At 47.6% G+C, this 17,501-nt stretch overlaps 2 protein-coding genes across 19 annotated transcripts in view; one reads left to right on the forward strand and one right to left on the reverse strand.

The window, feature by feature from the left end:
* TTC19 (tetratricopeptide repeat domain 19) overlaps positions 1-10,815 on the forward strand; it is a 45,421-nt gene extending 34,606 nt beyond the window's left edge. Inside the window, exon 10 of one of the 2 annotated variants that reach the window (XM_049638077.1) lies at positions 10,656-10,815. Coding sequence is in view for 1 of the 2 variants with exons in the window: in XM_049638076.1 (XP_049494033.1) it covers positions 6,401-6,580 (180 nt within the window). In the remaining variant the exon portion in view is untranslated. Of the gene's footprint in view, positions 1-6,400; positions 7,526-10,655 lie in introns of those variants that run through there. The other variant, XM_049638076.1, reaches the window with a different exon arrangement.
* NCOR1 (nuclear receptor corepressor 1) overlaps positions 1-17,501 on the reverse strand; it is a 159,450-nt gene that overhangs the window by 2,208 nt on the left and 139,741 nt on the right. For 13 of the 17 annotated variants that reach the window (XM_049638033.1, XM_049638047.1, XM_049638045.1 and 10 more), the window contains 10 exons: positions 15,300-15,465; positions 14,626-15,119; positions 11,770-11,898; positions 11,191-11,348; positions 10,818-11,041; positions 9,443-9,583; positions 7,615-7,757; positions 3,644-3,697; positions 2,974-3,195; positions 419-598 (listed from right to left, as the gene is read on the reverse strand). In XM_049638033.1, the coding sequence (XP_049493990.1) occupies positions 419-598; positions 2,974-3,195; positions 3,644-3,697; positions 7,615-7,757; positions 9,443-9,583; positions 10,818-11,041; positions 11,191-11,348; positions 11,770-11,898; positions 14,626-15,119; positions 15,300-15,465 (1,911 nt within the window). The remainder of the gene's footprint in view (positions 1-418; positions 599-2,973; positions 3,196-3,643; positions 3,698-7,614; positions 7,758-9,442; positions 9,584-10,817; positions 11,042-11,190; positions 11,349-11,769; positions 11,899-14,625; positions 15,120-15,299; positions 15,466-17,501) is intronic. The other 4 variants (XM_049638049.1, XM_049638048.1, XM_049638038.1 and 1 more) reach the window with 3 other exon arrangements.

Raw genomic sequence — 17,501 nt, forward strand, 5'->3', positions numbered from 1 at the left:
CACTATCTCCATTTCTTATTTTGATTTCTTAATATTTCCCTAAGAACCTTCTCTAAGAATGTCTATAGAGAGGCTAAGGGTGAAGCCTGGGAGCGGCCCTTCACTCTCAGGTGTGGTTCCTGGAAGAACTGAAATCACAGACTTTGTGGCTTTGCAAATAGCAGGTGCTGGCTCCCAGCACAATACAGAAGTGGGGGGAACGGAGATGTTTTCATAGCTCTTCCTTTGTTCATGGTAATCAGACCTTACGTTCTGTAAATTTTTAAGATTCCATGCATTCAGTGTCTGTTTTGGAAAGTGGAATCCTACTGATACAACAATGGAAATTGAGGTTTCCAAAGTTTGATTTTAGAAGCACTAGCCAAGGCTTTGATAAAAAAGGACTTTACGACTCCTTTTCTAGCAGTAAGTTCCTCACCTGTTGAGGAGGGCCTGTCTTCCCAGGCCCACCCTGGTGTCTGCCTGTGGTAATCCCCTTCTGAATGTACAGAGGAGACGGAAGAGGGCCTTTCAGTTCCTAAGAAGCCTTGCCCAGGGATGGGAGATTTAGATTTCCTGCTGTTTGACTTGCTGATCAGCTTTGGTTTGCAAACTCCTCCTAAAAGTGAAATAAATTAACTCTTGACATATAGTAATTATGTTCTCAACTTAAAAACCTACCCAAGTGCTTGCTGATGGGTTATATGCCGCTGAGAGAAAGCGGGAGGATGGCAGGCGGTGCGAAGAACCCAGATCCTAGGACCCAGTGAAGTTTCAAAGTTAGTATTTAAAAGCCAGAATTTACTTGTAGCAACTAAAGCAAAAGGGGTATGTCCTCATGCCATCAACTTGAAAACCATGTAACCAAGGAAATTAAATTTCTGAGAGGAACATCATGTCTTTCCGGGTCTTGGAGCACAGAAACTAAGGAAATTAAAGCAGGTTGACGAAAATCTTAAATCCTAACTACCTCCTTGCCTGCCAGTTTAAAGAGAAGCAGAGGAATCCGTACACCACCCCAAGGAAATTTTATGCCCAAAAGCGTGGAACAGAAGCCCCTTCGTGGCCATGCTACTGGTCCCCAGCAGAAGCTCAGCAAGTCTTGGCGGCCTGTTGTTCCAGGCTCCGGTCTACAGAAGTTCACAGGAGTGGGACGCCCCTGACAGGGCTCTAGAACAAAGCATGGAAATGATGTCTGAAGAGAACAGAGCCCAGGTGAGCAGCAGACGTGTTCCTCTGCCTCGCAGAACCTGAGACCTCACCCTGCCCCGAGTCCCACGGCGCCCAGAAAAAAGTGGGTAGAAGGCAACTTCAACCCCTTCAACTATCTGCACAGAAAAGAAGTGCAAGTACCTTGATGGTCAGGAAGAGAACCGAATGGGACGAGGGGAAAAGATGCTTCTGGAAGAGAAACTTCAAAATACACAAAGCCAGTTTGGGCTCCTTTGGTAAAGAACAGATCATCATCAAAAAGGAGAGGTGAAAAGCTTAGGAAACAAAATACGGCAAGGATCAGAACAGACACGACAAAAAGGGCGTTAGCACAAAAGGAAAATGTGAGCTAGAGTAAAAGCAACAGATGAAGACGACTGAAATAATTAGATTAAGATGACTAAAAGAACTAGAAGGTAACAGATCTGGAGGACAAAGACTAGCTGGCAAAAATGTAATTGTGTTTTTTGAGATGGATAAGCCCAACGAAAGAGGCAAAATAGAACATTTCCAGGAGTGTAGAAATCCACCTGCAGGTGCAAACAGCCTCCCTGTGGTCAGGAAAGTCTGACACAGCACGAACGCCAACATACTAACTAATTAACTTCTTCAAATTGAGGCAAAGAGGCTTCAGGCAGATAACTGTCACCTGCCAAAAAAGGGGACATCTGGCTGCCTTCTTACACAACCATTGATGCCAGGTGGGGGAAATGTAATAGTGTCTATGGAATGTTTTGAGAAAGGCGCCACACTGTCCTTTCAAGTATCAAGGCAGCAAGAAGACATTCTTGAGCGGGAACAGTCTCGGAGGACAGCAGCCTCTGAGAGAAAAGGGAGTGTGAAAACAGTACCAAAAAGAAAGGTCTCAACAGAAGGGGTACATGACCAGGATTGCTTGAAGTGGGTGACCGTCACCAATGTTACCACCTTCAAATACACGCACAGGTAAATCAATACAAATCAGGAGGTAAGAGCAGAAAGGGGAAGACTGTGCTCATCCTTCAGAGCAGGAAGTGAATCCACATTGCCATAAAATACACGTGGGTGTAAATAAATAAGAACCTCTGATCTCTTTGATCTTCTTCACCTTAGTGAGATCTTTTGCTTGAGGGTAACAGGAAAAAACCCTAAACTAAACCTGAAATACCGCTGACCTGCCGGTAAATTTTTAAGCATAAGAGATCCCAGTTCTCAAAGATTAAGAAAAAGGGGTTTCAAAGCTTAGAATCACAGTTTTTTGTGTGCTTGCTTTTACCAGGACGTATGAATGACTGGTTCTGATGTCTATCTGGCCTTTTATGTGTCCATACAGAGATACTTCTAAAATGATGCTTATCAGACAAGAACACTAGCTTTCTGGATGATGTGATCTGAAGGGTTTTTATTTTTTTTTTTTCCCCTTCTTCTATGGCTTAAAATTCTTTAATGCTGAGCCTGTTCTCTTTATTACAATAGTAAGTCCCTTTTATTCAAAAGCAGAAAGGAACCTGCACTTGTATTACAGTTAAAATATGTCGATCCAGATAAGGACTAGATGCAAAGGAAAAAACCCAACACTCAAAGGTGACTTCTGCATAAAAATCTCCATCCTTTTAAAATTTGTTCGTGTTACTAAAATGTCTGAGCAGGTTAAAAAAAAAAAAAACAACTAAGTAAAACCGTTAAGAGGGGACTCTGGGAACACACAAAATGAAACGTCTTGGTGACGCGTTACAACTTGGACGTAGAATGGCGTTTTCTCGGGAAAGGCAGCAGAAGGGCACAAGAGTGAACACACTTTACCTGAATGAGGTGACGGGTCCCCTTCCTCTCTGCGGGTCTCCCCACTGGGCACAACGGAGGTGCTGGCGCCACCGGGCACCACGCCGACAGGTTGGGACATGACGACTCCGTGCTCCTCGACTTTGTCGTCAAAGCTTCCCATGAGCGCCTTCCTGATGATGTCTTCCAGACCGAGGTTACTGGCAGGATCAGCGAAAGAATGACCTCTAGAGCTAACTGAGCCTGAAAGAGACCAGCACGCCATTTCTGCTTATTTCCGAACAGCAGACGAAGAGACAGAGACCAGCGGACTCCAAACGGCCTTTGGGCCCACGGGACACACAGCCCCGGCCCAGCTGCCCGCAACACCCCGAGAGCCCACACAGGGGCGCCCAAATCCCCCAGTAGTAACTCCAGCAAATGGAGTTTTCCTTTCCCAAATGAATGGGTCCAGCCACTTTTCTTAAAGTTCCTCGTTTTTTTCTCTTTTCAGCTCCCTCGTCTCTACACTGTTCTTTAGTGGTTTTCATTCTCTTTGTTCCGTTACCTCTCCAGCAAGTGTTTAGTGAAGCTCGGCTCCCTTTTTACTGCCGCTGTCTCCTCCCCGACTACATTTATGCACACTGGAGCAGTGCCCCTGCTGGGCAGTTGGTACTCGTTGGGTATCGGGTGGACACATTTTGATTCTTACCTGAGGTAGTGACTGCTGGCAGATTAAAGATCTCAGTTCCTGGTTGAGCGGCTGCTGTATTTAAACAAACATTTGAGTTAACTGAGATGGGATGATCACGTACACTGAAGGAGATAAAGTCTCAAACCCTACAGTGAAATTAACCTTTTTATTTCCCATGATCCCAACCTTATTTTTCACCAGTTAAGATAAAGAAGTAGTTATTTTAAAAAAATCAAGCAACCAAAAATTGGATGTGGGAAAATCTGAACAGGAGCCACGTGCCCACAGGAGGAAGAGAGCACTCGCACTGCCGGAGAAACACCAATAGGAAGGGGGTCCAGTTTGCCAGAGGAGAGACGCCTCTGGGATGAGCCCCGGGAATGCCAGCCAGTCTGAGGCAGCCTGGCCTCAGACCCCTCCACGAACAGCATGAAAACGTGGGCTTCCCTATGCTTCACCGGGAGCGACTCCCACAGGCGCAGGAGCAGCCCGTGATTTGTCATTTGTGCAGTATGAACAACAGGTGGGACAGCCTGGGAACTACCTATAAAGCGCCGAGACACAGGTAGAAGGAATCTAGGAACGTGAATGGTGTTCTCACCACAACTTCCAACTTGCTGCTGAGAACTCGAGAGAGAAAGAATAGGGAAGCAGGGTGTGGGGTGTGCCCCAGAGCAGAACGCGGAGCTCTGGGGGAGTCCGCAGCAGGATGGGCTCTTCCCCGGAGAGGAGGCCGCTCTCCGAAGCCGGGCTGCGTGTGCCTGGAAACTAAAAACTTCCTTCATCGGGGCAACTTTAAATTGGCAACAGGAAGGAGGACAAAAATCTCCGGGAAGAACTATATAAAACCGTGACCATCTCCCCACTCATGGGTCAGGAAAACTTGCAGTAAATAAACTGAACCTGAAACAGTGGAGTGACGAATACACAAAAGTTTCTGGAATAGAATTCATTCATTCGACAAATATTTATTAAGCATTTGGTGGAAACATCATAAAATCACCTTCTTACTGATCAAAATGGTCAGATAAAGATGATTTCGTATTTTTCAACCGGTGAGAACACTACGATCCTGTGTGTATTTTCCCTCTGGAGCTTACAGTTTAGCGTGGTAAATTTGTGAGGCCGTCAGAACGGAACCACCCCCGTGCCTCAGTAAAAGTGCCAACTTCCTCAAGTCCCAAGGCCTGTGGCTCACATGCTTAACGAGCACTCCAGGCACAGGGATCGATACTCAAGTGTGAGGACCCCTGGCTTAAAACAGATGGGCACACGTGTGTGAAAGAACGTGATAACCACTCAGAAACGGGCAGGGAAGACCGACAAGGGACAGCTGTTTAGGAGGCAGACTCGACAGGAAGAGGTGCAGAGGGAGGGCTGCCCAGAAAGAAGCTAGTGGAGGAAGTGTGGCAGGGAAGGAGGGGATGACGTGCTTCTCCGTGTGCAGAGGTGGAACGTTAATTCCTTTTTAGACACTTAAGAAGCCAAATTCACAAGAAGACAGAGGTCCTCAAAGGTATGCAAGTGAAACTTCATGGGAAAAGCCGAACCCCACTTCAGACACGAATCTGGGAGTTTTCAGCACACAGCTTACACCCCTGGAGCGGGTGAGAGGATTCAGAGGTTCTAGTGCGTGAGGACGGCACTGGGAAAACAGCATTCAAGGGTCAGGCAGAGCAAGACTGAGCTGCTAAGAAGACATAAAAAATGTCCAGAGTAGAAGAGAAAAAAACAGGAGAACATAGTATCTGAAAGCCAAGAGAAGAGAACATCTCTAGAAGGGGAAAATAACTTGCGGAAGATCAAATAAAGTAAGTTTAAAGCATTACGGTTTTTGAAGAACAAAATCACTGATGTCCTCGGTGGGAACGCTGAATTAATCGAGAGACTCCAAGGTGAAACAAAGTGGTCTCGGTTGCCGATGGCTTTGATGTCTCGGTTCTACTTCCTGGGGAAGACGGAATGTGCCCTGGGGACCCATCAGCCCACTGCTTCCTTAATACAGTTCCTCAACTGTCCCTTCCCACAATCGAAAAGAGTTCCTGCGATCAAAAAATTCCCCAAGCAATTTTGTTTGTACTTGCATGAAGACATTCACGCATTTTATCCTCTGTTAAAGTTAGGGACTTGTTTCATTTTACATTTTCAGAGTAGAGACCATCTGTCATTGTAAAAGCGCCCAACACAGCACCCTGCTCAATAATTAATTGTTGAATGAATGAATGAGAGAGCTACTGCCTGAGGACAAAAGAAAATAGAAGACAACACTGTTAAGTGGGCTTCTTCAAGTCACATGTGGCTTGACATCTGTCAAACAATTTTTTTCCCACTAAAATGAGGCGAGACCAAGACTAGAGAGGATGAGCGAAAACCCCTCAAAGACGGAACAATTCTAAACTGGCCGTTCTAGAATCGGCAGGTCTCCACGCTCTGATTCTTCTCTGCCTTCTGAGAGAATGTGAAGATGAGAGCACCACATTTTTGTTGGTGACATTTGACGCTCTGTAAGTAACAGATGAGACCCGTGATGAGACAGAAAAATGTCATCATTTTTTTTAAAGAAGAAAGGATATCTGTAAGCCTGATAGCAATGCTGGCCAATATTCTAAAATATTTATCTTCCAAAGAGAGAGTTCACAACAATAACTGACACTGGGCTCACCCTTTTTTTTCTCTCGGATGGTCAACCTTTATTAATCATAAGGCGTCAGATCCAAACACACATCCACCTGGCACTTTGTAGTTCACAGCCCACAATTTCCTTTCTTTTGACAGGGTCGGGAGACTAGTAGATCGCAGATCACAGAAATAAAGCAGATTGCGGAAAACCCAGATCCGACAAATCTCGCCGCATCACTGGAGGTACTTGAGGAAAAGATGGAGAAGTACGACTTTCAACCCAAAGGGAAGGTCTGGATGCCACAGAGCTTTATCCTACTGAGTATCCACCAGTGACGTGGGTGACGATGCTGTGAGTACAGAACTGTTACAAGCCAGCGAGCGCACCGCCAGAGACGTGGGGTTGGCACGCCAGAGGGGGGCCACCGCCCCATGACTCACCAGTTAGGCAGTGTGCACGGGTTCTTAAACCTCCCTAGGTTTCCTCATCTGCACAACGGAGACGATTACACCGTGGAGGGTGTAGGGCCGCTGTGAGGATTAAGTGCCTTGTACATGCTTCCAAGTGCCCAGGGCTATAACGACGTAACTGTCTGCCTGCCATTACGGTTATTCTATCTTCACCCGGTGGACTGATCGCATCTACGGATGAATGCTGAATGACTGAACAGAGATCCAGGAAGACACTGCTGGCGTAGGAAAAGTAACTGAGTGGCACAACACGGACTTGGAGCCAGTGACTCCAACAAAAGTACAGCAAAGGAAAGGTACGGGCCCAGAGCAGCGCATCAAGATACCCTGATATTTATGCTCGTATGAAGGGCACTATATCCTAACTGCGTGCTCGCTGCCCAACACCCTAATACAATCTACACTCCTGAACAGTGATGCCTCTGGGGCAGAGCACACTTCTCAGAACTTACTGAGAGGCTAAGCTAAATAAAGTGGTTTTCTGCGGAGGGACACTCAGAACCAGCAGCGTGAACAGCTGAGGACGCAGGATGTTTACAGAGAGAAGACTTGAAGGACACGCTTTGTCTTCAAATGGCTGCGGAGTGGTCATGCAGACTCGGCCCAAACGGATAAAACTAAGACCGATGGGTAAAAAAAAACTACACGAAGAGCTAATCCGGCCCCACATTTGTGCAAAGAAAAGACGGACAGCTTCAGAAAGCAGCAAGTTCTTGCTCTCTAGCAGGCAATCTTCACGTACTGGCAGACATTTGAGAAGAAACTTTAAGATCAAATGTGGTTGGACAGACGCCTACAAGAGCCTTCAAACTCAAGGATCGCATGAGAGGCAACACCAGAGATACAATTATTATTAATGCAGGTTTTATTTTGGGATTCGTGAAAGAAATCCCACTTACCCATATCAGAGTCACCTCCACCAGAGGAGTTCAACTTACGAAAAATCTCCTGCTTCTTTGATTTAACCATGGGTGACGTGTTTTCGAGCTTGGTGAAGAAGGAAGGCAAGTAGCTTATACTCCCTGGCGAGCGGGAATCATTCCTGTGGGGAACACAGTTATGCCTATTATGTCTGTTTCATCATGTGCTAACCTTGGGGGTGTACCCACTTCCCCATTTCGTGTCTGTGAATAACCCTACGTCATATATGGGGACACAAATACTTCAGCATGCTCATAAAGTTAGGACTGCAATGGAGATAATCTAGGATCGAGATTCTTAACGAAGACCGAATAAGCAACAAACGATGTTAACAGGAAAGTGAGAAACAGCTTACCATGATGCCGTCTGCTTAACAGCACAGGCACTGGTATTATTTATAGCTGCCACATACACCAGGAACTATTCACTATTCTACTAGCAGAACTGCTATGAAGTAGAAGAAATTAAAACTAATAGCACGACTTGCCTATAAAACAGCAAGAGCTCATACCTAAGCAATCAAAACCTGGGGCCTTCAACAGAAGAGCCACAATGTAGAAATAAAACTGCCTCTGTTAAAATCATTTCACGCCTCCCACCAGATGAGCTGAGTCTCATGTAAAGGGTTTCGCAATCACCTGCAGCTTCCTATACTAACACATCTTAAAGAACCAAATTTCCTTTAACCACGATGATCTAGCTAGAGCTGGAGATGACAGCAAAGAACAAACGGAAGGCTGCTGATCACCTAATCTGGTCGGGTGGATTCATTCATCATTCAAACATAAGAATACCTGCCATATGCCAAAGAGAGACAGATATGTGATAGAAAATGGGCAGGATGTGGCCCCTGTCCTCAAAAAAGTCACAAACTGAAGGGAAAGCGTAAATATAAAATTGAACGTCAGCCCCTTTCTAAAAACAGATTCTCCTCATTTTGTTGAAAGGTACCAACATCTATTTGCTTGCCCATGAATATGAACCATAAATAACTTAGAACACATTGTTTAAGAAATGCACTAGCAGTTTGGAGTGAGACCTTGGTTTAGAGCTGGACCCGCCCTCTATCTGACCATGGGCACCTCCTAGATTCACCTCCAGGAGCATCACGGGAGTGTTCTTCTACACCAAGGAAACAGCATACATAGGGACTGAAAGGAATTCAGGGGACCGTAAGCAGCCTGACACGGACACAAGAGTGTGGTGTGAGGGGGAAGCGGCAGGAAACCAGACGAGCAGCATGAACCTGCTCATGAAGGAACTCAGGTGCCGGCCTACTGGCTTAGAGCTTGATTCCATGAGTTTTAGACAAATCACTCTGGTGGAAGTGGACCAGGCAGGGGCCAAACCAAAGGTGTCTAATGCAAACGGAAATAAAACCCAAGTAATTCACAGGGGCTGGGTTGGGGTCAGAAATAGGGAAGAAAAAGTCCGTAAAGCAGTTCAGCAAAGGTGCTCGTTAGGACTTCCCTTCCACGTGGAGTCCACAAGGCCTGGTGCACGATAAACACTCAAGCACTTCGGCTTCGATCGACAGCCGAACAGCTGACCACGTGGACAGAAAAGGCTTTTTTAAAAAAGATCTAGAAAGGCTTGATTTCAAGAATAGTGAACACTTTTTTTCTGTAACCTATTTAAATGTGACTTTTTCACTAAAATCCACTGGAATTAGATCACCAGGGAAAGAGACTTCGTGGTCCTTGGAGAGTCCTATCCTGACACGTAACCTGGAGGAGAGAAAAGGCACAGGACACACGCACGCTCTGACACGGGAGCCGCCAGCCGGGACACGCTCCTGTTCCTCACCTCTGCTCTGCAGGCTCCGCCCCTCTCTGAGACAGGAGCAGTACACTGTCCTGTTTCTCATGCACGACTGGAACCTGGGGTGGGGAGATGGGCTCGTAGGACTCAGAAGAGACGTGACTCCTCTCTGGGGATTTTCCAGGCCTGGTATTGTAACATATAAAATATTAGATTGTGCTCCTGGGGCCCGCCTACAAATCACCCTAGACGGTTTGAAACCGGTTCACTCATTACGTCATTCAGGAGAAAGGAATAAAAGTTGCTAGCTTCTATCAGAAAAAAAGTTGCCTCAGATCTTCACTATATACCGGGTTATCAAAAAGTCTGTTGGCGCTGCTTTATCCGTGCACGTGCACTGGTGGCACATGACAACCCGGGACAGGCAGCGGCCGATGCTCCGAGGGAGGTCAAGGTCATCGTGTGCTTCGGTATCACACCCCACCATCCTGCCCTTGTTACTCCGGTGAGCCCTCCAGGCTTTGACCTCTCTCTCTGAGTCAGTCAACACTGAACAGGTCTTTCCCCGTGAAGTTAAAAGAGAAAGGACCAGAGAACTAAACTGAACCCTGAGCACCCCATCAGGTGAGTCAAGACAGGCTCTAGCTGCCCCCTGCTAGGGCTGCGCGATTCTCTGCGGTTTCATGTTCTTCCTCCGGATACCACATTGGTAAAGATCACGTGATATAAACATACTGTTTAGACCAAAACAAGGCTTTGGCTTAGTGACTGTACATATTAAGAGCTACCTGTGACCTTTAAGTATAATTAGTATATACGTACACGACCTGTCCTTTCCTTTCCCAATCAACCCCATCCAAACAGGTGGCCATTTTTTACCATTTTTCTTTTGGTTCCTTGGTGGTTACCTCTAAACTAAATAATCTTACACTTTTCTTGATTTATCAAACTTGAAACTATCTATCACCTCCCTTCCATGAAAGATGAAGAACCTGACTTTTGAATATACATCAAAAAGATACAGTACCAACTGCTCGGGCAGTGAACATTTTAAGAACAGACAAGAAAAACCCTCATTTGTACTTCCCAAGGAGTGAGAGTGAATAAACTTTAGGTGTACGAAATTAATCCCCTACCTTGTAGATCCATTCAAATTGCTTTACTCTTCAGAAACGTACATACAATTTGAAATAAAAACCATACTGGGGCAGCTGGGTGGCTCAGTCCGTTAAGCTTCCGACTCTTGATTTCGGCTCAGGTCCTGATCTCCCAGTTTATGAGACTGAGCAACGCATCAGACTCTGCTGACAGCTTGGAGCCTGCTTGGGATTCTCTCTCTGCCCCTCCCACAATTGCATGCCTGCCTCTCTCTCTCTCTCTCTCTCAATATAAATAAACTTGAAAGAAAAACAAAACATACCTTCCCCTGGATTTGTCCACAAGATTTTCTGGAGAGACCCTTGGACCTGGTCTTTGATGGTGGACAGACTGAGACTGGGATTCTGGGCTGTAACGATTTGATGTTTTAGTCCTCACAGGTGTGGACACCAAAGCAGATGGTGAATTTTGGAATGTAGAAGTGGGAGGCTGCTGGGGAGGCTGTGAGGAAACTTGATTTCTAGCAAAATCTTGTGTGATGATTTGCTGTGAATGAGGAGAGAAGGAATTGGTTAAGCCCACGGAGTACTTACCCAAAAATGTAGCATTAAAAAACCTGGACATCTCTTCTGTGACTCTCTGTGAAATGTGCCTCCCGCACGATCAAAAACAGAAAAATTAACAGAAGAACTTACACAGATGTGATCAGCGAGTGTGATCAGTCGGTGGGTCCTGGGCACTTGCCCCACCCCGTCGGCCTGTGAAGAGGGGGGCAGCTGCTGCTGTGGAGACAGGGATTCCTGCTGGGGTCGGTAGTGATGTAATGGTCCTTCGTATGGTCTGCTGGCTTCACCTAGTGGAGGGCAGACAGGTAGATGTCCTACTCAGGGAATACCCCTGCCTGTCACTCACTATCAGATTAAACATAACTCAGGGACACATGGGAGGGACACGGTGCTATCGCTAAACAGAATTCACGATCTTAATTTTGGAGGAAAAAATGCTTATCAGGACTAGTACAAACCGTGAGAGCACGAGTGGACAAAATATCAGCTATTTTCTGTATCGTTAAATATGAACAAAAGAGAACTCGATAAAAACTTCAAAATAATTTTCCACTGGTGCAGTCTTAAAGGGTTCTACAGCCATAAAGACTACTCCAAAACGAAAACAACAAAACCAGTTATTCCTGCACACGGTCTGGGCAGATGATCGGAAGCAAATGACACCTGCAGATGTGCAAACAGGTAAACCGGTGGCTAAAAAGTACCTACTTTCTGCTTGGTTTGCCTTCACCACCTCCGGCTGATAGGCCTGTAGCTTCTCCTGGGGCAGCGCTGGCGAGCTGGCAGGACTGATCACCTCAATAGCATCGCCAGGCGCTTCATACCGATGAGAAGATACTTTAAGAAAAGGAAAGAATCTTACTTTAAAACTAATCCGACGAGAAGTTTCAGAAGTCCAAATTCTTCAAATCTACTCGCATACTTTTGGTTTTTATTCTCAGAAACGTTCAGTGGCACCCAGGTTAGTGATAACAACCAACAAGCTCAATGCATTGGTTTCAAAGGTCCGCAAGTGCTCCCTCAGAGTCCCTGGTCTCTGTGGGACACAGGGTTCCTGAAACCGTGTGGCCTCTGAGACCTTCGGGCGGGGAGGCAGAGGATAGATGTGTGACGTTCTCCTGGGAGAAGAACCCCAGGAAGGACCTTTCTCAGAGGGGAGATCCCAACGGTTCACTGCTTCTGAGAATTACAGTTCTGTGGGACAACGAGCTCTTAGAACTTTCAGGCTACACAGTGGCTTCGTTACCAGGATGCTTTTAAAGCTACAGATTAAGTAACATTATATAATGATTTTCTCAAATCACTGGAGTACTGCTGACAAAAAGTATTACTCCAAATAACTTCTTGGCACTGTTACACGTGAAAACACACAGAAATGGCAGGGAATGTCTGAAAAGTAGCAAATGCACTCTCCTGGCAGAAAGGACGCCCACGTCAGAGAAGGCCCCCTCTGGGTAGCCATTCCCAGAAAAATAGGGTCAGTGCGGTGAGGGTCCAGGCACCCGTTCCCAGTCTCGCCATGGCCTCAGAAGGACAGGAGAGGCACGTGTAACCTTCTGTTGCGGAACCTTCTGACTTTAGAGCGCTCTTTGCATCTATGGGCTGTAGCAAAGAATCCGAGAACACTGTCAGAGGCCCAAAGGGTCTATGACTGCCGGGATCAGCCAGTGTGATCAGTCAGTGGGTCCCGGACACAGGTGTAGAAGTTCGGAATGAACTCTGTTACCAAGCTCCCACCTACGATCCTCCAGGACTCAACTGAACGGCCCTTTCGTCCTCCCCCTTCACCAGGCCATGCGGGTTGCGACTGGCTAGGTTCTAGTACACTCGGGAGAACGGGAACCTGACAACTGGGATGGAAATGAGCTTTTGGGAACTAAAATAAATCACTATATTCGAAGTCATTTATACTACTTTGCAACTTCTGGAGCCCCTGGCATTCATCACTGTTTATACACCCGGCATCCTGAATCTGCTCGCCACGTCCGATATACAGTCGATAGACTAATGCTACACTGTGCACACACCCCTCTGGAAGCCGCCAGGTGAAGATGAAGGCACAGTGCTTCACCTGCAGGGGGAAGGACGCTCTGAAGAGAAAAAGTGAAAAGCATACAGGGTACCTGTAAATAGCCTGTCGGCTTCATGCCAGCCATTTACCCAGGGATAACCCAGTCAGAAAAGAAGACAGGTTTTCTATCTTCAGACCTTCTGAAGGCCAGACTCCTCGAGCAAGGTCTGCTCTGTCATGCCACCTGAGAAGAGGGGGTATCCAGCGACTAGCGAACCATGTGCCACCGCTTTCAGTAAGCCACAGGCTGGATCCCGGTCCTGGAACCACAGATCTTCCCCAGGGAGCAAGTTTCTGCACGTGTAATACCAATTTTGCAGATCTTCATAATCCCAGGCCAACAGAAGTTTCCTGTCTATACAACAGACTATCCAGCTGCCCCCTTCTCCCCAAAAACCTCAGCCGTGGGGCAGATTTTTACCCAAACAAATTATAATTAGGCACGGGGTAAAAAGAATTACACGTCGCATGCTGGTGCACACGAAATCTCCAACTCTGTTCAGTTTCGTTAATGGAAACAGCAGAGACAGGACTGCGTGTGGTTAAGTTACGGCAAGCATTAGCTGACAGTCGCTTAAATACCTGCTGCTTCCTTCAGGAATTCCATACAGAATTTAGGCAGCTGTTAAGAATAAATTCAAAGTAACTTTTCCAGCATCTCACTGTAGATTTGTGAACCCTTACGGACTTAGAGAGTAGATGTCAAAACGACGAACCAGATTTGATCAAAATCCAACTGGCAGGGAGGGGGTGGGGGATGGGGGAAATCGGTGACAAGGATCAAGAGCACACTAATCGTGAGGCGCACGGAGTAACAGTACAGAAGCGTCGCATCGCTACATCGCATGCCTGAAGCTAACAGAACGCTGTATGTTTACAGCGGAAGTAAAATACAAGTTAAAAGAGACACGTGAGAACAATTTGAGAAAACGAGCACAGAATATGAGGCTATGCGTAAAGGAGGAATAAAAATGACCAATAAATATATGAAAAACGTTGTTTGTAAATCCGACTTGCAAGACACATGTGATGTAAATACCAATTACCGGTAGGACAGTGGTGTTGCTTTTTAAAACTTTGTATCTCAGCAAAAGGATACAAGAGGCTGTGGGGTATCGACTTGAATACCGAACCACATCCTAGAAGACGCCCCTGAAGGGGCCTTCGTAGCCCAGAGCTTGACAACACAGGTGTCATCTTTCAGATGCCTGAAAATGTTAGTGAGCTCTGTCCTACTTGCCAGCTTTACCTTTCCAAAGGCACGGGGTTCTCATGGAAAACACCTGGACAGGCATACTTCAGAAGCTGAAGTTTAAATAAACATGACGAACAGCAGGACAGACATTTTGCACCTGTAAACCCACCAAACCCTTTCATGACAATTATGAGCAAGGTCAGGATTTTCCTTCTACCGTATAGCTCTGCTTTACCTAGAGAAGAAAGTAATTCTTTACGCAGATATCACATTGCAAAACTCAGATGAAGATACATACAGCTACTAGAAGAGTCTGAACTTTGAGAGCCACGTTCCCTCGCATCCTTGTCCGAGGCAATTTGCCGGGTGATGATCACGTCTATGAAGTTAGCTGCGGTAATGGTAGTCTTCCCTCGGGTCCTTAGCTCTTCCTCATATCTGGATTTTGGAGGAGGCCCTTTATCTTTCCCAGCCTCTGAGTAAACTACCGAAGAGTGAGGCTGGGGCTTGCCACTTGGAAAGGCGGCCGAGGTGTACAGACACTGAACAGATCTCTTCTCCGCCTCCAGGCTTTTCTGCTCTAGCTGCTGCTGCTCACTAACTGCGGCTGACCTGCTTCTCAAAGTTTCTTCTAACCTGGAAGCTTCATGCTTACTCTCTTTCGTTTTGGAAACCTCCATCTGGGGGGCAGAGGCTGCGGCGTCCACGAGGGCGGCCAAGGCGTCCGCAGCGGTGCTGTAGCGGGAGGCCGGCAGGCCCTGGCTTATCGACGGGCCCCCGGCGGGCAGCGGCCTGCGAACAGAAGCAAACCACACACAGCTCCGTGAAGGGCGGGCTCTACCGGGGGCGCGCTGGGGAGGCGGCGGGGTCCACCGCACACCAAGACGTGTCGGGCGGCCACCGATCTAAAAGTGCGCGGTACGCGAGAGACCGTCTGTTTGTCCTTGGTCCGAATGTGTCCGGGAGACTCACATGATTCGCAGCTGAGCGCTTGGATCCAACGGTGTGATTACACTGGTTCCGTTGGTTCCCTGGAAAACGCTGGGTCTCTGCTGCAACATGGGCTCCTGAGCTCTCACCGAAGGGGACGGGGAGCGGACATACCCGTGGCTGCCAGGTCGGCCCGGCTGTTCGGAGCCTGTGAAGGCCAAAAAAATAAAATAAAACAAAGAAGAGGGAAGGGAAGACAAGCCCCGAGGAAGAACCTAGAGACGGCCACATTTAGGGACCGTTCCTTTCTTAGTTATTCCCGACAAGAGAAAACGTTAAGAAACTTGACGGCCCGCCTTTTGGCCTTTCTCATGTTCCACACGAGTTTCTCAATAGAGATGTAATAAAACCACGCTCGTAGCTCGAGAGAAAAACATCCACTCTCATTTACTGGCGCTTTCATTTCTGTGATTCCTGACAGAAACAAAAATGACACCAACAGTGAAGTACAGTTGATCCTTGAACAACAGGGATTTGAACTGCACCGGGCCACCTACCTGTGGATTTTTTTTTTTTTTTTTAATACAGTACAGTACCATAACTGTGTTTTCTCTTATCATTTTCTCATCAATTTCTTTTCTCTAGCTCACTTTATTGTAAGGACATATATATGAGACATGCATACAAAATATGGGTAATCAACTATTTATGTTAGCGGTCAGGTTTCCAGGCAATAAATAGTAGGCGACTGGCAGTTTGGGGGGAGTCAAAGTTATACTTGGATTTTCCCCCGCTGCGTGGGGGGTCAGTGCCCCTCACCTGAGTATAGGGTCAGCTGTGCTCATACAAATCGGGGGGCACCTGGGTGGCTCAGTTAGGCATCTGACACTTGATTTCGGCTCAGGTCACGAGCTCGCGGTTTGTGAGATCGAGCCCCCCCCCCAGTCGGATTCCGAGGTGACAGCCATTAAGCCTCCCTGGGATTCTCTCTCTCTGCCCCTCCAGCATCTGTGCGTGCGTGCGCTCTCGCTCTCTCGCTCTCAAAACAAATAAACGTTAACAAAAATCAGGTAAGCTCATCTCTCAGAGTTTTCCTCAAACTCCGGCGTGTTTACCGTTTCCAAACTCCCATTCGGCGCCGCCGTCTAAACATCGTGACGAGGACGGCACACGTGATGAGAGCTGCCACCACCCCAGGGTCCGAGGCGGCTTCACTCAGCCACAGCTCTCCCCGGGGACACGTTCTCTCTGTGGACACGTGATCACTCACACCGCCCCCCCCCCCCCCCCAATCAGCTCCGCTAACCACCTCCTCCAGCAGCTGAGCTGTTCTTGTTCGCTTGACCTCAGCTCTCCCCGAACGAAGCCACAACTTGGACTCTGTGCCGCACGGCTCGCTGGGAAGAGCTCAGACTCCCTCGCTCTTCACTCCCTTCTGCGCCGCCTCCGTTCTCCGCCCTCAGAGGCGCCGGCAGTTTTACCGTGTGTCCCTGTCCCCACAGCAGGTACCGCCCGGCCGCACCTCTTCAGCAATTTTCTCCCTTCCAACCATACATCAGCTTCCACCAGCACTTCTCCATTCCTAGGAGAGGGCCTGCGATTTAAATTTCTGTATCTCGGCCAAGACTATTCCTATTTACGCTGCCACCTGATGACGCGTGAGAGTCAGCGTGTCTTTAGTCACACCGACACAGAATACTCACAAACCGTTCAAGTGTCTGGTGGGAGAAATGGTGTCTATCGTCTCGAGTCTGCGTGTTATCCGTTAGTGGGATCACGAGCATTTTCAAAATCTAGTTCCTACCGCAGTGACGCTTTAATTAAATGCGTTCCACGTTTGTATGTGGCCAGTGTAGGATCGGTACTCGGGTGCTACCTCGCTATGCGTTACAGCACTTCCTGTGGTCAGACGCGGTGATTCCCGCCTATCTGCGGACAGCAGACCGCAGCTACAGGTCTTTAGGCTTCGCAAGCGCGGAACTGTTCAAGATAAATCCTCAGGAATGACGTCACTGAGTCGAGTACGAGGACCAGCTTTGGACCCCCGCTCTATACTGCCGCCACTTCGATTTTAAGGGTCTGTTCCCCACGACCAGGAGTTCCACACCGCCCTCTCTGACCAGCCCCGCGTCGGGAACATCCCTCCCCGTAACCTCCAAGGACGGACCGACTCCTCTCCCCGCACGCTTGCCGCCTGGGGAGCTCAGCCGAGCCAGAGTCTCAACATTTACGGGGGACTCCCGG

Source organism: Panthera uncia, chromosome E1 (assembly GCF_023721935.1).
Source record: "Panthera uncia isolate 11264 chromosome E1, Puncia_PCG_1.0, whole genome shotgun sequence".
Classification (NCBI taxonomy): domain Eukaryota; kingdom Metazoa; phylum Chordata; class Mammalia; order Carnivora; family Felidae; genus Panthera; species Panthera uncia.